The sequence below is a fragment of the Heloderma suspectum genome, chromosome 1, assembly GCF_057233095.1.
Source record: "Heloderma suspectum isolate Gila_16-S chromosome 1, 16-S_ref, whole genome shotgun sequence".
NCBI lineage: Eukaryota > Metazoa > Chordata > Lepidosauria > Squamata > Helodermatidae > Heloderma > Heloderma suspectum.
In genome coordinates this window covers 125,330,767-125,353,472 of record NC_139458.1, presented here as the reverse complement: position 1 = coordinate 125,353,472, position 22,706 = coordinate 125,330,767, and the positions used below count along the sequence as shown (strand labels likewise).

Genomic DNA, 22,706 nt, shown 5'->3' with positions numbered 1-22,706 from the left:
GAAAAAGAAATGCAAGAAAGCCAAGTGGCTGTCTGATGAGGCTTTACAAGTAGCCGAGGAAAGAAGGGAAGCGAAAAGCAAGGGAGAAAGGGGAAGATATACCCAACTGAATGCAGAGTTCCAGAGAATAGCAAGGAGAGACAAGAAGGCCTTCTTAAATGAACAATGCAAAGAAATCGAGGAAAACAACAGAATGGGAAAGACTAGAGATCTCTTCAAGAAAATTGGAGATCTCAAGGGAACGTTTTGTGCAAAGACGGGCATGATCAAGGACAAAGAAGGCAGGGACCTAAGAGAAGCAGATGAGATTAAGAAGAGGTGGCAAGAATACACAGAAGAACTATACAGGAAAGATCTGAATGTCCCTGATAGCCATGATAGTGCGGTCACTGAACTTGAGCCGGACATCCTAGAGAGTGAAGTCAAGTGGGCCTTAGGAAGCATTAGTAACAACAAAGCTAGCGGAGATGACAGTATTCCAGCTGAGTTATTTAAAATCCTAAAAGATGATGCTGTTAAAGTGCTGCATTCAATATGCCAACAAATCTGGAACACTCAACAGTGGCCACAAGACTGGAAAAGGTCAGTTTACATTCCAATTCCAAAGAAGGGCAACGCCAAAGAGTGTTCAAACTACCGCACAATTGCACTCATTTCACATGCCAGCAAGGTGATGCTCAAAATCCTACAAGCTAGGCTTCAGCAGTATGCGAACCGAGAACTACCAGAAGTACAAGCTGGGTTTAGAAGAGGCAGAGGAACTAGAGATCAAATCGCCAACATTCGCTGCATCATGGAGAAAGCAAGAGAATTCCAGAAAAACGTCTATTTCTACTTCATTGACTACACTAAAGCCTTTGATTGTGTGGATCACAACAAACTGTGGCAAATTCTTAAAGTGATGGGAGTACCAGACCACCTTACCTGTCTCCTGAGAAACCTGTACGAGGGTCAAGAAGCAACAGTAAGAACCAGAGATGGAACAATCGATTGGTTCAAAATTGGGAAAGGAGTACGACAAGGCTGCATATTGTCACCCTGCTTATTTAACTTATATGCAGAGTACATCATGAGAAATGCCGGGTTGGATGAATCAGAGGTCGGAATTAAGATTGCTGGGAGAATTATCAACAACCTCCGATATGCAGACGATACCACCCTAATGGCAGAAAGCGAAGAGGATCTCAAGAGCCTCTTGTTGAGGGTGAAAGAGGAGAGTGCAAAAGCTGGTTTGAAACTCAACATTAAAAAAACTAAGATCATGGCATCTGGCCCCATCACTTCCTGGCATATAGAAGGGGAAGAAATGGCAGCAGTGACAGATTTTACTTTCTTGGGCTCCAAGATCACCGCAGACGGTGACTGTAGCCATGAAATTAAAAGACGCTTGCTCCTTGGGAGGAAAGCTATGGCAAACCTAGACAGCATAGTCAGAAGCAGAGACATCACCTTGCCGACAAAGGTCCGGTTTTCCCAGTAGTAATGTACGGCTGTGAGAGCTGGACTATAAGGAAGGCTGAGCGCCGAAGAATTGATGCTTTCGAACTGTGGTGCTGGAGAAGACTCTTACGAGTCCCCTGGACTGCAAGGAGGTCAAATCAGTCCATCCTAAAGGAAATCAACCCTGAGTGCTCATTGGAAGGACAGATACTGAAGCTGAAGCTCCAATATTTTGGCCACCTAATGCGAAGAGAAAACTCCCTGGAAAAGACCCTGATGCTGGGAAAGACTGAAGGCAAAAGGAGAAGGGGACGGCAGAGGATGAGATGGCTAGATAGCATCACGGATGCAATGAATATGAACTTGAGTACGCTCCGGGAGAGAGCGCAGGACAGGAAGGCCTGGCGTGCTATGGTCCATGGGGTCACGAAGAGTCGGACACGACTGAACGACTGAACAACAAAGCCTTGTTAAAGGATGGAACATAGTTCTGAAAAGGCACAGAATCTGGGATCCCCAAAATATATTCAGGATCTGGACTTTACAAACAAACAGTCAGAGGACAACCTCTCCCATGGAAGTTAAAATCGGACAACCAGAGTTGAAATACACACACAAACCCTCTCTCTTTCGAACCCTCTTTTTCATGCTGCCAACCTGTACCATTTTTTTTCCTCTCAGAATATCAAAGGAACTATTTTTGCTGCATCTTTTGTTAAAGAATAGTGGCAGATGTCAGTTTTTCAGCAAAATGGAAGGGATAGCATTTGGGACCTGCTAAAAAGGTGGCCTGGATGCAACACATCCCTTAGAAGACAGATCCTGCCTTCCTCAGCAAAACTAAAACCTTTTTCCAAACAAGTACAGAAACCATGTACATTCAGGTTGCAGAAACACATCTACTCTCATAAACTGTTCTTTGCCATCTGGCCTGCAATTAGTTGCCTTCTCAGTTCCTCACTGGAGCTCTTGATGGCACAAAATGCTTTGTGTGAGTGTGCATATTGTGTGTGTGTGTGTGTGTGCGCGCGCATGCGCACACGCAGACTAGAGCAAGAGACAGAGAAGGTTAGAGGAAGATTTATTCAACACCAAAACATGTAAGCAGACCTCATTCAGGTACAGTGCACACCCACAGAACGAAGGCATAGGATTCACCATCACCAGGTTTGCATGAATACATCATTGATCCCCAGGTAGGGACAAAAGGGGGTTCCTTATGATGACAAGGCTTCATGGCATACCTAGGCAATGACCTGAATGGTACAGGCAAGGACTGCAAGGCACAGTCAGGGGCTGCTGTGTCTAATGAAAGGTTAATGCATTAAAGGCTGATAAAATCCTCACAGTGCCATGGCTGAATGCATCCACTGAATAGGCTGATGGGTGGCATACGCCGGCCTTCCGAGCTGGCGGCCTTCTGCCCTCTGGCGCAAAGCACATCTATCATTCTGCTGTCACAGAAAGGCAGCTGCAGTGAAGCAAAGCCAGAGAGAGAGAGCACACACACAGCCAGCCAATTGGGGACAGGAAAGGACTAAATAGCTCTTTCCATTACATTCCAGATAGCCTGTTAGCAGGAGCTTGGGTCAGCTTTGGAAGGCATTTCAATTCAAGAGAGGTTTCAGTATGCAGACCATCCACTTTTCAGTGGTTCAAACAGAGAAAAGCAGCATTCAGAAACTGCATGCACTGGTAACAAAACTAAAAGTACCATGGCTTCTCCCAAAGAATCCTGGGAATTGTAGTTTGCTGAGGGAGCCAAGAATTCTTGAAAACATATTATTTTACCTTGGTCTTCTATTGATATGACTGCTGTTGTTGCTGTAACTGCTGTTAACACTGTTGCTGGTTTTATTGTTGGCTTATATAGTTGTTTTTATTGTTTTCATATCTTTATCACTTTTAATATTCTGTTTTTATGTATTTTATTGCCATGAGCCGCCTTGGGAGGGCTTCTGCCCTGAAAGGCAGCCAAGAAATATTTTAAATAAATAAAAAAATAAAAATTCTGTTAAAGATTCCTAGCTCCATTCACAGAACTACCATTCTCAGGAATCCTTGGGGAGAAGGAATGACTATTAAAACAGTTTAAGTCTGTGGTATAGATATGCCCTCTATGTTCGCAATTATATAATATGTAGGAGATCCGAGGCTGGACCTATCATTTCTTCATCTAAAAGCAATTCTGTGCCCCCTGGGAGTTGGATTGGGGCTGCGGTGTGTGTGTGTGTGAGGGGGGGGGAGGTCTAACCCTTTCCCTTGCACTGCAGCCTTGATCCATACCCTCCTGGAGCTGCTATTAGCAACAGAAGGGAAATCATACAAACATCAGTATTGGTGCCTGTCTGCTTCCCTCTCCACAGCTGCTAACAGGGAGGGATCAGGGAGGGAGATTTGGAAAAGTGCTGTAGCATAGTAGGCAGGGTTAGAACAGGGGTGGGCAGAATTCAGGTTTGCAAGATTTGCTTTGCTTTTTATTAGAAACTCAAGGTCATCAACTGGCACCCTCTGCAAAACAGGGGCTTAGGAAGGCAGACAAAGAATTGAGGAACATGTTGCCTCTGAACACATGCTCAGCCCAGGAATGCTTAGTGGTTAAGACGCTGAACTGAAGACTGGAAGGTCGGCAGGACAGCAGTTCGAGACCCGAGTGCCGCGTGACGGAGTGAGCTCCCGTCTTCAGTCCCAGCTTCTGCCAACCTAGCAGTTCGAAAGCAAGAAATTGCAAGTAGATAAATAGGTACCACTTTGGCAGGAAAGGTGACAGCGTTCCGTGCACCTCGGTGTTCAGTCATGCCAGCCACATGACCACGGAAGCGTCTTCGGACAGCGCTGGCTCTTCGGCTTAGAAATGGAGATGAGCACCACACCCTAGAGTTGGACACGACTGGTTGGGGACACCTTTACCTTTACCTTTTTTATCAGAACTGGAGCTCACACACAAATCCTTTCACACACAAACCCACATATCCTTGATTTTAGCAGCCTAATTTAAGGGGGGGAAGGCCTTTTTAATTTGTGCTATTGTTAAACCATTTGGAGTTCGAAATTCTTGCTGATCTGCTGTAAATCACCTACAGATCTGCCAGTAGATCCTGGTCTATCTTCTGCCCATGCCAGGTTAGAAGACAAGTACACTGGGAATTCCAATCACAGATCTCCCATGTAAGAATAGCCATGCTGGGTTGACCAAGGTCCATCTAAGCATTCTGTTCACACAGTAGCCAACTATTTGCCTGTGGGAAACCAAAAAGTAGGACATGACTGCAATAGCACCCTCCCATTCACATTCCCAAGCAACTAGCACTCAGGGTATACTGCCTCCAATACTGGAGGCAGCATATAGCCATCAGGACTAGTAGCCATTGATAGCCTTCTCCTTCAAGAATTTGTGTAATCCCCTTTTAAAGCTACCCTTGGGCATCTCTACACCAGCCTAAAATCCTGCATTTAAAGCGGGGCTTTCTCCTTCCGTTTTAAATGCAGGATCACAACTGACTCCCTTTACACACACTCCCTTTCCCCCCACCCCTTCCCCCTCCTTCTCCCCATATCTGAGTCTTCCATTCACTTTCATTGATCTCACTCCTCTTCTTGCCGCTTTAACTCTTTTCATGGAGGAAACTGAAGCAGAACACAGCAGGGTAATTTGATAGCTCATTATCTGTGATCTATTTAAAAATGGAACAAAGGGCATTTAGTGCAGGAGACGCCCTGGAGGGTCATGACATCATGTAAAGAGCCCACAAACTTCCAAGAAGGAGAAATCTCAATCGCAGGATAAAAGCTCTGTGAGAAGGAGCCCCTTGTTAGTGGCCAACACTACAGGCTGGTTTGCTTGTCACAATAAGCTATGCTGAGAACAAGCCATAAAAGCTAACCCACAATGGCGCTGACAGATGATCAGCCTCTCTGAGACTTGTCATGGCTTGTTTCCAACTTACTCCTCCTGCCCACTCCTTGCACGTATCCCAGGGGCCTTTGCAGTACAACTCCTCTATACTCCTGCTGTGATGAGATTCTCTTCCCTGCCCCTGCCACTTTTCTTACATTGCAGAACACCTGCATTAACATACTCTTTAGAGTGGAGGGAGGAGCTTACCTTACTTTTTAGGGTGAGGTGGCTAAGAGTTTTATTTATTTCTTTAACACTTAAAAAAACAGCTATGCATTTATGAGTGATTGACTTACCTCTGGGTATCTATGTGTGCCCCCAATTCGGGACCATGATGATTGGAGGGGGGGATTTAAGTTCTCCCCTGCCTGTGTTCATGCTGAAATCCCACCCCCATTTGTGGGGAATGGGTAAAAAAAGAAAAAAGTCTCAATTTATTTTTTTAACCATTCCCTGCAGGAGAGGGGAGGGGGATTTTGACATGAAAACGGGGGGAGGGGACTTAAGTCCCTCCCTCCTGATTCGTCATGGTCCTGAATTGGGGGCCTGCACACTTACCTAGAGGTAAGTCAGTCACACATACACACCTAGCTGTGCTAACCTGGCTCACAAGGGGATAAAGCTGTCAAATGAAGCACCGAGCTGGAGGGGCTGTTCAGACAACAAGCTAACCCACAATCAGTGGTTGAGCATGGGCTGTTTTGAAAAGTGGGTTGTTTGCTGAACCATGGGCTAGCACATTGTCTGAACACAGCCAGGATAGTTTGTTAACCATGCAGTGTGGCTTATTTTCTTGAACAAGCCACCTTGAGAACCCATGGTTTGTTGTCAGGTTGTACAGGATGGTTAACAAGCCACACAGGATGGTTAACAAGCCACCCCAGCTGCATTCAGACAATATGATAATCCACCCTGGAGAAAACATACTGCATTCAGACACCACGCTAACCAACAGTTCAACAAACAACTCGTGGTTCAAAACAACCCACATTCAACTATGGAGTGTGGGTTAGCATGTTGTGTGAATGGCCCTGGAAGAGGAGGGAGCTGGAGGAAGAGGGGTGGAGGGCACTGCGAGGAGTGGTCAGGTTTTTGCTGCTCTTGCCAAGCGCCTCTGTAGCCCTTTCAAAGTAAGCCATGAAGAACCCACCCTGCCAGGTTCAGACATCATAAGAAGCCACCGTGAAAACAGGCCACCCTAAACAACCCAACAAGCCATGGGTTTTCAGGGTGGCTTGTTCTCAAAAAAATAAGCCACCCTGGAGAAAGCGTGCCTGATTCAGACATCACAACAAGCCACCATGGGTGATAACCCATGGTGCATTGCTGTGTCGTGCAAACCAGGTCTACATCTTGTGGTAGCAAGTTCCATATTTAATAGTATGTGTTTAATAGTTTAATAATAATAAGTACTACTGTGTGAAGCAGTACTTCCTTTTATCTGTCCTAAATCTCCCACTATTCATTTTCATGGGATGACTCTGTGTTCTAGTACTATGGGAGAGGATGAAAAAACTTCTCCCTGTACACTTAATCCACACCATACATAATTTTGTATACCTCTCTCAAGTTCCCCTTTACTCATCTTTTTTCCAAGTTAAAAAGCCCCAAATGCTGTAAACATCCCTCACAGGGGAGTTGCTCCTGCCCCTTGATCATTTTGGTTGCCTCTTTCTGCACATTTTCCAACTCTACAATATCTTCAGGTGCAGTGACCAGAACTGTACACAGCATTCCAAGTCTGGTCACACCATAGATTTCTATAAAAGCATTATGATATTGGTGGTTTTATTTTCAATTCCTTTCCTAATGATCCCCAACACAGAATTTGCCTTTTTCACAGCAGCCGCACAGTGGATTAACCTTTTCATCAAGCTATCTGCCACAACCCCAAGATCCCATTCCTGGTCAGTCACCACCAGCTCAGATTCCATCAGCATATATGTGAAGTTAGGATTTCGCCCCCAACATGCATCACTTTATATTTGCGTATACTGAATCACATTTGCTATTTTAATGCCCATTCCTGAAGTCTGAAGAGATCTTTTTGGAGCTCTTTGCTGTTCCTTCTTGTTTTTACCAGCCTAAATATTTTGGTGCCATCAGCAAACTTGTAGTTGTAGTTTGGCCGTAAGACTAATTGATTCACTGGGGCATCAGTAAACTTCACCAGATGCATGAAGTTGATGGAGAAAGTGGTAAGAATACATACTCACAGGCTGAGGATAAACTAATGCTGCTTCCAGGCATAATGGCTTTTCAAGTGTCAGGTATGTCATGTCCCCATGGCTGACCACTACTAACTAGCCCAGACAACAGACTGGATCTAGCTGTGTGTGACACACTTCAAGTGAATAATTGCTGTAGGAACCTGACCACCTACCCATCCTGCCCCATATGGTACCGCTTTTGTGAAGCTTATGTCACTCCACTTTTAGTTAAGCACTTGGATTCTTGGTAACCAATATTGACATATGCTCTTCTTCCTGCCCAGGAATAGATATGGAGTCCTTATTGCTGAAACTCCACATATTACATCTGTACTCCAGATATATCCCTCTATATTTCTAAGGAGAGATCAGTCTACAAGAGCACACAGAAATAAACACTGACCATCATCTGGTGTTGATCTCATGCACTTCATCCCACTGAGACAAGGCTGGGCAACTTGTGGCCCTCCAGATGTTTTGGCCTACAACCCCCATGATCCTTCACCATTGGCTAAAATGGCTAGGGCTGATAGGAGTTGTAGCCCAAAACATCTGAAGGGCCACAAGTTGCTGACCCCTACACTAAGAGATCTGGGGTGGAGGGGCAAGGGACACAAAAGACGGCACTCCCAAGTTGAAGTCTTCCATGAAACTAGAGAAGGGATCTCTACAGATCAACAAAGTCCTTTTCCAGACATAGAAGCTCTCACTTTTGACCCAGGAAGCTAGGCTTCCATTGTCCCATGAAATTATGTATCCTTCACATAAATGCAAAGGCTAAGCTAAGTTTGTACTTTCTCTGGCTTACAATTCTACAAATATGTGAGTACCCTCCTTACTACACTGGAGGTCTTCTCCTAGCTATGTCTTATGAAGGCTGGATATAGGTACAAACAGGAGGGACAAGAGCCTGTGTAAACACAAAAGACTTGGACATTCTCCACTTCCACGCACAAAAGACCCTTACCCTACAACAAGGGCAGGAAACCTGTGGCCCTCCAGATGTTGCTAGACTCCAAGACTCATCAGCACCAGCCAGCATGACCAATGGTCAAGGATGATGGGAGCTCTAGTCCAACAACATCTGGAGGATCACACATTCCCCACTCCTGCCCTACAGGATTCGTTTATGATACAACCTAATTTACCCAAATGATCACAGAGTTGCTAGGCTGTACTCAGGAGAAAACATATTTACCTTCAAATGCACCAGTCAAGCAGTACTCAAGGTATCTGCAACTGCATCCTGCTCATCCCCCCCGCCCAATCTCCCTCTCCTTCACCTGCACTAGTACAACATCCAGAATATAGAAACATTTCTTCCTCCACCATGGCCCAAAAGGTATTTATGTAGTTTAATGGGGGACACATTTTTAATGTAGGAAAGATTTGGATTAAATGGTTTGGATAGGGTAAATGGTGGACTAAGTTACAGAAGCCAAGACAGCTTGCTGACTCTTATTTTCCAGCTTTCTGGGAGAGCCAATTACATTACTTTGCAGGTGTCAGCAACATGTCTGTCTTAAAACACACACATATACTTTGGGCAACAAGTTTGCCCTGTCTAGCCTGATGTCATCATACTGAGCTAATTGGGCAGGTTTTGATAGTGAATGTGGGTGGATTTGCTGAAAATGGACAGTGAAATATAGCTTATTTGAGGGAGGCACAAACTGAAGAGACATTGCCCTAATCAAGCCACCCACTAGGGGATTTAGTGTACATCCTACAGCATCTTCTATTGCCATTGGAATCAACAGTGGCAAAACACAACAGAAACCACACATAACTTGAACTAATTTTTTTTTTATAAAGTTAATGTCTTCTAGTCCACCTGGAGTAATTCTACTGGAACATATGTGACAAGGTCATGCCCAGAAGACACAACACTTAACCTTCAAGAGCATATTGTTACACTCTCCAGGACAGGAAAACACCAGATTTTTGTATAATTCCAGGCATTAGACATTTAAGAAGCCCATGCAAGCCTAAACAAGATGAACAAAAACCTACATCCCACACACCTTCCTCTGGACACAGAAGAGTGTGCAAAATCAACTTGCAAATCCACAGAGAAAACAGATTCTATTTCAAGTTGTTTTGAGTTCACTGGACCCTGTTTAACCATGTGCAGTTGCCTGGCAACTTTCAACACATCCTTTGCTGATTGACTCGTGTCTGGCTGCCAGCATGAAAGTTGAGGGATGCTACTGATGCTAATTTAGCCCTCAATTATGACTGTCAAAACAATCTGCTAGAAGAGAACAGTAGAAATAAATGCCAGGCATGTCATGCCTCACTAAATATTTCCAGTGGAAAGGGATGTTTGGTTTTGTCTGTAGTATCTGAAACTCAAGAGGGGCGGGAGTTGAGTTGAGGAGAAGGATTATAGGATATTAAGACAGGAGAGGGGAGAATTGGCCGGTCTTCAGGCTGCTTTGTCTTCAACTCCAAACAATGTGCATACTCACATATATGTCCTCACAGCTTACATTAATTGCTAATGGCCTAAAATATTTCCAACATCATCCTGTAACTCTGCTCAGAGTCCCTCCAAAAGTAACTGAGAGAGCCATTGCCATTTTTATTTTATTTTTTTCTAACTGGGGCATTAACACTCATTCTAAGGTTTCAATATGAACCACCCAGTTAGAAAGTGTGTGTAATATGCAGTGTTGCAATGACCATGTTCACTGTGTGCCAGGGAAACATTGGGAAACTGAGCTTCTGATCCTATGGAATATAAGAAAGGATGCACTTGATTGACCATGTCGACATTAGGTTTGAGAACGCTTTTCCTGACATGCTTATTAAAACCAATGTAGGAAAATTTGATCTGTGGTGTGAACACAAGCACCCTCAAGTTCTTAAATAGAGTAGCAAGTGTTTACCCTTGTCACACTATCTAAATGCACCCAAAAAGGGCAAGCAAAGTAATCCCTCCAATCATCACCACAAGGACAAAGGTGACAGGGTAGTCACCCATGAGCAATGTGCACTGCTGCTACAGGTGGAAGGGCTGTTAGCAGCGAAGGAAACAACAGCTTTGGAAGCAGAATTATCCCACAGTAGGATTTAGTGTTCCTTCCACATGGGGAGCTTTGTTTTGGGCATTACTGAAGGGTTGCTGAGCAACGGCAGATGGATATGACACGGTTTATATCTTATTAAAGTTATAAGGTTTGAGGCAATAGAAATGCCAGACAAGCACTGGCAACACACAAGCAGGCTACATTGAGTAAACACGGCATTGCCTGGGCAGAGTTCAGAAGGGGGGGAAGAGCGGGAAGGGGTGTGGATGTTTTAAATACATTTTAGCGAAATGGGATTTCTTTTCCTTTAACTATAAAAGTGATGAGTGACAACTTACATGAATCCCTGTTTTAAGAGCTACAGTAGCTATTGCCGTGTTGCATAGGAGTTCCAAACATTTTTCTTGCTGGCTTGGAATGCTTCTGTGGTCTTACACCTGGGAGGTGTAGGTTTTCTGCACTTTCCCCTTCTCATTACTTGAGCCTTCCATCTTGTCTCCATTTCAGGCTTTATCATCTACCTATCATTTTACAAATAGGGTTGCTCCCTACATCCCTCTCTCTTTAAAAGTCACCTGAAATGAAAAGAAAGGCATAGGAAAAGCTTTACCTGCCTAATTTCTCTGTGTTACTTCTGTACTGCTATTAAAGGCACAGGAGCAGGGCCAATAACAAGATGTTGTCCACTTGACTTACAAGTCCTCTTTACTCGGGAGGAGAGGCCCTAGCTCAGAGGTAAAGCACCTGATATTTCAGGGAGCAGGGCTAGGAAAGTCCCCTGCCTGAACCCTGGAGAGCCACTGCTAGTGAGAGTAGACAGCAGTTGCCTAGACAGAACCATGGTCTGATTCAGTAGAAGGCTCCCAAAGAAACCCACAAGACTGTCACAGTTACAACCATCCTTTCTCTCTCTCCCCCTAAGTAAAAGGCATCCTCTGTAGCTGAAGTAGCAATTAAGTTGTGCATGCAGGTGTAACCAAGTATCAAATTAGGGTTGCCAACTTTGTACCTGATGATGTGCCTTTAGTAACTGCAGGACATGCAAACACTGAACAGGTGTAATTTTTCCCAGCGTAGAGATACAGTGATGGAGAAAGCTGTCCAACTGAATTTCTGTCTTTCAGGCAGTTTTTAAAGACATAAAGTCCCACTCAGAGAGAAAGGGACTCCTGTACCATTAAGACAGGGATGGGCAACTTGTGGCCAAAACATCTGGAAGGCCACAAGCTGCCCTCCGCTGCCTTAATAGCTGCAATTTTTCTTCCCATTGCTGCATGACAAGTTGTACTTGCTAACCATTAAAAGGCACAGGAGCTCTATCCTCCTTTGCATTTGGTCACCCTGGGCAAAGTTTCCAAGAAGGTATGCATGCCACCAAGATCCCATAAGAGCAATCTTGATTCTTCCATGAGGAGTTGCTCTCTCAAGTACTGAAAAACAAGCAGATGTGGAGGACATGTCTCCACAACTGTTTAAACAACCATTTGTGAGTATGGCAAACAAAATGTGAAAAAACGTTGTTTTTCTAAACTCCCTGACTTGGATTACGAAAGGGAGTTTGTTCTCCTGAGTGAACCCATAAAAATCAAAGGAAAACCTCCCTGTTAGTGAAGCACAGCCTCTTTTAACTCACAGTCCCTTCATTCTCCCTTGCATTCAAAAGACTATGACTCTAAGCACACCTGCATGACAGTAAATGCCACTGAAATCAGTGGGATTTCAACTTCCATATGAAATGTGTTTCGAGTTGGTTTGTGGTAATAACAGGACCGATCATCTCTCTCCTTTTCGTTTTGCTAAGGAAAGAGATGGATTGCAGTCTCCCAATTTAATGCCCCATCATTACACAGCCCAACAACAAACCATGGGCTCTCTTCCTGGGTTGTTTCTGGTTAACAACCCAGAGCTAAACCATAGTGCAGGGTTTGAACATAACTACAACCTACAATTCAGTGGCAATCCATACTTAGGGCTGTTACGTGCAAATGAGGCCATAGACTGTAGGGCTGGCAATACAAACTAGAGAGGGCATCTGTACCTTTGTAACAGTTGCAGGCACTGCTGGTCCCATGTTAAGAGAGAGGGCCTTGGGCAAGCATGAGCTATACTGATCTCAGGGGGACTTGCTCTCTGAGTGTGAAATACTCTACATGAGTGTGAAATACATCTTTCCTGTCTCACATACCAACCCACATTATATGGCACATACATAAAAACTGGTCTCCCTCCTCTGCCTTTTCCTTAGGTGCCAATTCTCTCAGATCACAAACCAAGAGGACCTGTGGCTTTATGTTCAGTACCTATCACACTGTTTAATAATAAAGGATAAATATAATTTACTCAAAAGGGAGGAATTTTTGAGAACCTCTGGCTGCCTCCCTTTTCTCCTCCCCAGCTTCAAGTTCTGCTAGCAGGAAATAAGAAAGGAGGGTAGGAGCCTGTCAGGAAGAATAATGGGGAAAGACAATTGTGCGTATGATGTCACCCTTCCTGCCATCTGCTACTCTGCAGCAGCTCCACTCACCCCTGCCCCCTCCCCCATTAGAAACAAAAAGACCCCACATAATAACATGAGGGTAATTCACTCCACTGCTGCCTTCCACATGTCCATCCTCCTCCCAAGAGAATTTAAAGAAGCGTTGCTGGTGACAAAGGAAAACCAAAACCCATCTTTTAAATGTAATTTTTAAAAAATTGTCATGAGAGTAGAGATGACCCAAGGTTGAGGGTGGGTGGCAGGTGCAACATGATCTAGGTGTGTAGTCGATAGCCAGTGTAGTGTAGTGGTTAGGTTGTTGGACTCTGTTTGGGGAGACCTGGGTTCAAATCCCCACTCAGTCATGAAGCTCACTGAGTGGTTTTGGGCCAGTCACGGACTCTCAGCCTAGCCTACCTTGCATGACTGTTGTGAGGATAAAATGGAGAAGATGGTGATCATGTACATCCGCCTTAAGGTCCTTGGAGGAAAAGGCAGGATATAAATGTAGCAAAGAAACTGCCATGTTCCTGAATTCTTCAGAATCAAAGCATCAGATAAGTATACTACCTGAACTAGCCACAGGAAGGCCCTATCCCAGGAGATTAACTCTATGGCTGCCAGCTTAAGAGGGAAGACCCAAGTTAATAAATGGACTGACCATCCTTCAAGGTGTTGTTTAGTGATTAAGAGTATTGGACTGGGACTTGGGAGATCCGGGTTCTAGTCCCCAGTCGGGGACTAGCTGCCAGCTGCCAGCTTAAGAGGGAGGACCCAAGTTAATAAATGGACTGACTATCCTTCAAGGTGTTGTTTAGCGGTTAAGAGTATTGGACTGGGACTCAGGAGATCTGGGTTCTAGTCCCCAGTCGGGGACTAGCTGCCAGCTGCCAGCTTAAGAGGGAGGACCCAAGTTAATAAATGGACTGACCATCCTTCAAGGTGTTGTTTAGCGGTTAAGAGTATTGGACTGGGACTCAGGAGGTCTGGGTTCTAGTCCCCAGTCAGCCATGAAGCCCACTGAGTGACTCTGGGCCAGTTACTGCTCTCAGCCTTACCTACCTCACAGGGTTGTTGTGAGAACAAAAATGGGGAGGACGACCATGTAAACCACCTGGTATATCCCATCTTGTGTTCCTTGTAAGAGGAAAAAAGGTGGGATATACATGTAACAATAACTAAAATATAAATAAGGTATCTGATGACAAAAACAGGAGATACATTACAAAGAAAAGCTGAAGAAGGGCTATGTGTATTTCATGCAGATCTTTCATAAGCACCGAATTTGATACTCAGTGCAGAAATCAACATCCTGATAAAATGTTTACTTTCTCTCCCTGCCCCCCACAACCCTTAAATTTACTTACAAGTGTAAGATAACACTGTAAGATAAAACTATAAAAATCCTGAAAACAAATAAGCCCTATTCAGGCCTTCACCCCTCATGCTATTATAATCACGTGAGGGGGTTGCAGGGCCCCAGGACCACACAGGGTTCTAAAACCACAGGGGGTGATTGTGCTGGTAGCACAGCTTCCATCTCCAGACTTTCGCCCCCAATGCATGGATAGTGTGGGGGCAGGGACGAGGACACAACAGCAGGGGCAGAAAATGTGGCCCCGCTCTCCCCTTTATGCATTTGTAATCGTATGCAGGTGAATGACCAAACAGAGCTATTGATCAAGCAAAAAGGCATGCTTGCAGCCTTCTTTGCTATAAAGACAAGCTTGGAAGTTTGTGGCTTGAAATGGTAACACTGCAGGAGCCAGAGGTATGGATGCATATGATTTCCAGTAGTCTTGAGGTAGAGCTTCATTGCCCAGCCCACTGCCTTGTCTATCCCCATGACTAGCAGAAGCAGAATAAAATTAAGCAATGTATGCAAATTTGCTAAGTCTGCATAATTTATTCAGGGTGCAGAATTCAGCAGGGTTTTGTTATTGAACTTGGGTTACCTTGGTACAGAATTTTGTTTTTTAAAGGACAGAATACACATGATGTGGATCTTGGGTGGCTATACAGCTGTTTAAAAAAGTATTTTACATATCGATATGTGGAGATTTATATACCGATTCCTACGTAACAGATGTTATTAAGTCTGCAATCCTATGCAGACATACAAGGGAGCAAGCCGCACTAAATCCAGCGGGGTTTACTTCTGAGTGAACATGCAATTAATGTATTGCAGTTAATATACTGCATCTTGCCTGGAGGATGGACTGTATCCTTAAGGGAGCAATCCTATGGCCACTAGACACTGTCTAGAGGGCCATAGGATATGCTCATTTCCGGGAACCGACCGCCCCCCTTGTCCACGCTGCCTTGGAGGCAGCGTGGAGAAGCCCCATCCTCTGCGCTCAGAAGAGGAGAGTGGAGCAGGTGAAAGGGGGCAGGGCTGGGGGCGTTCCGGGGCGAGGAGAGTGGAGCTGCATGTACAACACATCCAATGTGTCATACGGCAGTTTCCTCTCCCGGTCACCGCCCCCCGCTTCTAGACAGCCAAAAACAGCTGTCCAGAGAAAACAAGCAAGGCAGGAGAGGCATGGAGGGAACAATCCCCGCCCCCCCGGTGCCTCTCCTGACTTGCTTTCGATAGGCGGTCACCTCTGAGATTGGAGGTGGCCGCCTATCTACTTAGGATTGCACCCTAAGCATCTTTAAGCATACCAAGAAAAGCTATAGCTGCTGCACTTTCTACCCCATTCCTTTATCAGTCTGCTCCCTAACTTGCTGGAGCATTTAAAAGATACAGACATTCCCCATCACTCCCATTTATGGCAGTATTATAGCATGACTGAACTTCTGCTAACCATGCACTTGTGGGGTTTATTTTAAAGCGGATAACCCCATAGTAAGGGGCTGTTATGGCCAGGGTGGGAAGGATGGTGCTTCTACTGTGCATGTACTGCTCACAGGTTTGCAGCATAGCCTGCCATAGTACCATCCTAGTCGCAGCATCCTAAATACAATGATTTGGTTCGCACATGACTACCCATTGCTTATTGAAACCCTGGACAGTCATGGATGAGTGGGAGCAAGTGAGCTCCCACTGAGCTAAACAGCCCAGGGATACTCTGTCCCTGGGTTGTTTCACCCAACATATGAACTGTGAATCATGGGTTGTCTGACAGGGACATCCCCGAATAGTCCTTGGGTTACAATTCCAAGTTCTGATGTCACATGGAACAACCCAGGGATGGAGTGACCCTGGCTTGTTAAGCCCAAGAGGAATAAGTGGATGGGAGCCAGCACGCTTGCTCGCTCACGACTCCCCAGCATTTAATCAACCCATGGATCGTTGTGACATGCAAATCAAGTCTCAGTGTGAAAGCTTATGAAGATGCATTGCTCACTTTGCCCCCTCCCAGTCCTTTACTGGTCCTATGGACCACCCCACCTTGCCACCTGCTGTGGCACCACAATAGATATGGGAATGGTGTGGGAACAGGATGAGAGGCAAATACTTGTATATTGTCCTGAAACATTTAAAGGTGAACAAAGACCTGATAAACCTCTTCCTAGCACAGGGTGAGCCCTAGGGCTGAGCAATGCCTTTATTGTTCATCCCTAATGGCGTCAGAGAGGTACTGAGGTGTAATATATAGAGTGTTTGATGTGGACTGGGGAGAACCAGGTTCAAATCACTACTCAAGCCATCAAGTTCCCTGGCTGGCATGGACAAGTCATGTCTCCCTCAGCCTACCCTACCTCAGAGGCTCATTGTGAGAATAACATACAGCCCTTTGGAGGAATGTGAGAGAATAAACAAATTATGCAGCAGAAATCTCCACCTCTGCTTTTCTAGAATTGCCCTGTTTCCCAAAGGAGCTAATTAACTAGCACCAAAAATCTCCCAAGGCATCCCTCCAATGCTGTTTTAAAGCAGCTCTAAACCTAGCAACAACAAAACTGACCAATGTGGGGAAGAAGTAAAAAAACAAGTAATGTAAAACTGCTCTCCACTTTTCAAACACTGAGAGCTAGGAACTTGTTGCTGTCATATGCTTAAAACCTCTACTCTAAAATTTATTTTCTTGTGAATACCTTTTGATGAAACCAATTGAACATAAAACACAGGTTTCAGGATTCTCGACTATGCCTCTCATTGAAAGCAATGGTAAATATCCCTTCGACTGTAATGAAATAGGAAGAAATAGGATGTGGATCTATCAATTTAGCAGGCCTATCAGAAAGAACATCTTCATACACTGTGTGATTAGTTTACAGAATTCATTGTCACAAGATGTAGTGATAGCCAGTATTTTAGATGGATGTAAAAATGATTCCTATAGGATCAGTCTGGGCATATCTGAAGCAGAATATAATAAGCAAAATATACATATCTGTTAGGTTTACATAATTTATTTAGGCTGCAAAACTAAGGGGGCAACAATACCACTAAGCAGGTGTAGTACATAGTACTATTATTTACATTGAGAGATCTTGTGAAGTCTAGTAAGATGAACACAAAAGACCTGCACATGGTTTTGAGTGCATGATATGTATTGACAAACGTTTTGTTCCTATGAAAGTCATCTTGAAAATTTTCCCAAGAGCATATACTGCTGTCGGGTATTTTTACTCAGGTGATTTCCCCTTTAGATTTTCCTATTTGCCACTTTCATTGTTATCTGATGTCAGAAATGGGAAACTTTGAAGCGTTTGAATTCAAGCCACAAAGGAAAAAAAGGAAGAACGTGTAAAACAACAACAGCCCCAAACCCTAGTTTCCTAGACTTTTCAACCCAACTGCATTTTTAAATCTATCACCCAAATGAAAACCTTTAATTGTCAAAAAGATATTTCCAATAAACTCTGGGGAGAAGAATTAGGGCCAAGGTAGATGAGATGCACACAATCCTCAATGTTTACTTTTAAAAAGTAAGTAGCAGGCATTGAGGGGCAATTGGGACTCTGGTGTAATGACGAATAGTGCAGCTTTAACCCCTTGCCACCCACTGCGATCCAATCCTGACTGGGCCTTCTGTGTCTGATATTTGCATAAGAAAAGAAACCTTCTATTGCCACATATTGCTAACTGCATGAATGGCATCTCATGTAGTTTGGCACTTAGCTTCTTCATAAGAAACCACCAAAGAGGCAAGAAAATGTTTCAGCTTTGGTAAAGATAATACAAAAAGTCAGTGGGGAAGAGTCAAGTTTCCAGCACTGCCTTTTTCTTTTCTTTTTTTAAGAGGAAGTTTCTACCCTGTCTTTCAGCTGCCAAAAAGGCTCCCAAGGAAGCTTCTAAATTGAAACACAAAAATACAATAAAAACAATGAAAGAAAACAAATACATCAGATCAATAAAGGGGACAATCCTGTGTATGTTTAAACAGAAAAAAGTCCTGCAACTCCTAGCATACCCCAACCAATATGGCTGGCTGGGGCATGCTGGGAGTTGTAGGGCTTTTTTCTTTCTAAACACGAATAGAATTGCGTTCTAAATCATTAAGAACAGCGCCATGAGAGGGGCATAAAATAACTGGGTCAATTTGGATTTAAATACATTGCTCCAGCAGCAGGAAGTTAAAGCCTATTAAAGGCAGGGAGGAATAAAGAAGTATCGGCCGCCCTTTTAAAACTCAAGAGAGCGCCCCCCCCCCCCCGAACCTGTTTGGGGAGGAAGTTCCACATTTTGGATGCTACTACTAGGAACTTTATGACCCCAGGTGTATATGCAATTATTGCTAGGCAGATCCATTGCTTATTTTGCAATCCAAATTGCATAAACATCATTTGTCACAGGACATATTTGTTCTTAGGTTTTGTGCCTGTTGCTTCTTAACACCCTTCGCCAGTTCCGTGCACTGTCAGCAGTAAGAGTTTAGCATGAAAGAATGACCAACACAATACTTGCTTAATATCTGTCCATGAATGAAAGTTTATTATTTATATTTATTTATTTATATCCCGCCTTTCCCCCAATACTGAGGACTCAAGGCAGCCTTGCAACGTTAAAACTTCTACAATTAAAAATTGTAAGTTGAGGCCTGTCTCTAGCTTCTGAGATTTCAACAAGTTGACTGCATCTAAGGCTATCTTTGCGGTCAAAAGGGTGTTGTTGTTTTTAAAGTGAAGGTACTCAGGACACTGAACTGTGCATGCAGTATAACATTCCATGCTTATATGGCATCTGCACAGAATCATGGAATGCATACAGTTCTACAGATGACCTCCGGGATCCTCCATTTCAGAATGGTTCCTTAACCCATAGCCCAGTGCGAGGAGCTGTGACTCAGTGCATGCAGAACGTCCCAGGTTCAATCCCCGGCATCTCCAGGTTGGGCTGGAAAAATTCCTGCCTGAAACCTTGAAAAGCCGCTGTCAGTCAGCGTCAACAATATTGGGCTAGATGGATCAATGGTCTGCCTCTCAGTATAAGGCAACGTCCTACGTTCCTAACCCACTTCTCCTCCTCCTGACAGTTACCATGGAAGTATCTAATTCCCCTGTATTTTAGAAAATACTAACAAGCTATTTTAGGCAAAAAAGATGTCACAGAATTTAACTTAGCTGTAGACACACACACACACGCCCCTCAAAGCAGGGGGTATCTCTATTCTCTAAGCATCTAAAAAAAGGGAGGGGGAAATTATGCTGCTCTATTCTCCAGTGTTAACAGTGGCTTTAAAAAAGCCACTCAGGAACCGCGCTCTAAAGCCCCTGCCTGAAGCATCAGTAAAAGAGACTGGAGGCAGGGAGTATCTTTTCTCACACATTCTCTCTCTCTCTCTCTCTCTCTCTCTCTCTCTCTCACACACACACACACACACACGCGCGCGCGCGCGCGATCCAGGCAGGGTGATGTCACTGGTAGCCAATTGCAATGAGCCATGTGCACACATGCAAGGGGAGGGGGAGATGAGGACTCCACAGATGGCTCCAGCTGGGCCTAGCATTTGATTAATCGCTTGAATTACCCTCCTTTGCTACAAAATAATAAAAAGGGGGGAGGGGAAAGCAAGAACAAACTCTAAAAAGCAATCCAGCTGCGGAGAGCTGCCCACAAATGGAGAGCTTGAGGGAGGATCTATTGTGAAAGGATGGCTGAACTCAGAAAGAGTGTACCTGGGCTCCAGAAGAGAACAGAGGCCGTGTTTCCACAACAACAGAAGGTCGAAGCAAACAAAGAAATACCTGAGTTTTCATGGAATCAGCATGGCTCTGCGCAGGGCTCCATGAAGGACTGCACGGCACCATTATAAGTCGCTGGCAGAAACATACTTCTGGGTGGGGTGGGGGGATTGGAAGTAAATGTCATCAGACTGGCAGGGGCTGCTCAACCAATAAGAGAGGCTCCTCACTCCAGGCTCTAATCCCCTTAATGGCAATCTCGGGACCAAGCATCATTAACCAGAACATGAGTTACTTCTGAGTAACTTCCCAAACCAATGCCCCATTCCGCCCATTCCCCCCCCCCTTTCCCTCTAAATACCAGGCTACCGCATTAGCAGGCACCCCTGAATAAATGTGCTATCACGCGATAGCACAAATGCGTGATGGTGCTATTTCGTGACAGAGCGATAGCACGATACTGACATAGAGGGTGTGCATACTGATGGAAGATCTGTGCAATGGTGTTACAATGATAGCGCTTTGATGTGTAATACGAAAGCTGAACTATGAAGTTTGCGAAACGGGACTGAAGGACACAAAGGAGTATTAGCCGTGGATCCCCCACACACACATGTAGTTCTGGGGAAGCGATCGGAGATAAACCTGATTTTCAGGCTGTAGTGGGAGTACTTGCTTGCCCGCGATAGCACGCTTATATGCACTGGTGATCTAGCACTTATTTTTAATGTTTGTTTGTTTTTAAGTTGGTCCCTTGGCATCCTGCTCCAAAATGGTGTTGAAACTTCCGGAAAACAGGGAGGGAAGGGGTTGGGTCAGTGAGGTCACGGGCAGGTGAGCGACCCCCCCCCCATGGGTAGGGCTACATCCCCCACAGGCAGGACTGTGATACAGATGCAAGTGTGGGTGATAGAATACACCCCAACAGGCCGAAGTAAAGAGGAAAAGTCGGACCGTAACCAGTCTCGGAAGAACCGGTTCTGCCGCGATAAACTCCAGGATAGACAGTGGCCATTTTCTATCCTTTTGGTAGGGTGATTGATTTTAATGATATACATTTTAGAAGGCAAATGCTTTTCACACAAACAAATTCGGCAGCAGTGAAAACTGCCCCTTCTCACTATTGGGGGGGGGGTTCTCTGAAAGAGAGCAAAAGTGTTCATTCAGATAAAGCACTGTCTCATTCTGAATTGGCTTCATTTGCCAAGTGATGTCATCATATAGCCAAATCTGACTGCCTACATAGCATCATGATGTCAATGCATTCACTACATAATCCCAGAAAATTTGAGAAGAGCCTTGTGTGCTCCCAGAAATAAGATAAATGAGGAAAAAATGGTGTCAACGTAGCAGAGAAGAGGTGAAACATTGGAAAAGAACAAAAATGAAAAAATGAACATTCACATAATGTGGGGACTGGGGGGGGGGTCATTTTGGGCCTACAAAAGCACTACTTTTAGCCCCCAAAATAAAACAGGTGGGCATTCGGTGCAGCCCTACTCCATAGTTAGATACTACACTGACATTAACTATTTGAGTCCCCTCTGCCCAATCCATGTTTTGGTATAAGGAGGAACTACGTATCACATGTAATTTCAGGGTTCTCTTTGGAGCTGCTTTTCCCCCCCACCATGCACCCACTATGGCTGCAATCTGAAGTGGAAGACTGGTGCAGGGGGAGAGGGGCTTCTTAAGCCAAACAAGGGTAAAAGCATCTGGGGTGGAAAACAACTTTCAACAGAAAAGAGCACAAGGGGAAAGGATTAAGAAGACCCTCTCTGCTGATCCTGCACTGGTCTTCCCTTTGAAATTGCAACCTCAGCAGCTGCATTTATAAAAGCAAAGAAGCATAAAAAGGATCAAGGTGTAACATGTAGTCCCCACTTAACACAACAGTGCACCAGGTCATTTACTGCAGTGCTGCTTTTTAAGGTTAGGATTTATGGTTGAACACAGAGTAACAGCAGGATTTCCAAGGGGCCACGTTTAAGTACCTTTATACTGGAGGCTGGTTGGATGAGCTCTGTGATAGAAACCTTGTCTTGCTGAAGCCTTCTCTTGACCAGCTTGGAGCAGCAGATGTTGACAGAGTTGAGGACATGCCAGGAGTTGTACTCCACAAAGGAGCGGCTGTCAATGACCAACATGCCTTCAGCCCCACTCTTCAAGAGGCTGGCAAGCTTCTTAGAATCCATCACTTGGCGTGGAAGTCTGTCCCCGGCCATGGTAGACTTGTCCCTTCCGCAGCAAGTGGGAGAAGGGAAGGAATGCCCAGGGTAAGGGAAGCCAGCTCAGGTCTCCCAGAGGCGAAGGGGCTGGGGGGAGGGGGGAGGCAGCTCGAAAACAGCCAAATTTTGACACGCTGCTAAGGCCCTGTATGGTAAGTCATTGTGCCAAACCTGTTGGGAAGTACAGAGACACAGAGAGAGGGAGAGAGAGAAAGGAGGAAAAAGTAGTCAGATGCTACAAGTACACCAAACTGGCACCGATTTATTCTGTTCTAGTTCAGGTCTGGCAAAAACCACATAGAGTTTTAAAGAAAGCACTAAAGTGTACTGCATCGCTTCTTCCCT

At 44.8% G+C, this 22,706-nt stretch overlaps 1 protein-coding gene across 1 annotated transcript in view; it reads right to left on the bottom strand.

Annotated features, from left to right (window-relative positions):
- DUSP8 (dual specificity phosphatase 8) overlaps nucleotides 1-22,358 on the bottom strand; it is an 86,974-nt gene extending 64,616 nt beyond the window's left edge. The window contains exon 1 of the mRNA XM_084828536.1: nucleotides 22,128-22,358. Coding sequence (XP_084684662.1) covers nucleotides 22,128-22,358 — 231 coding nt within the window. The remainder of the gene's footprint in view (nucleotides 1-22,127) is intronic.
- Between the last annotated feature and the right edge of the window lie 348 nt (nucleotides 22,359-22,706).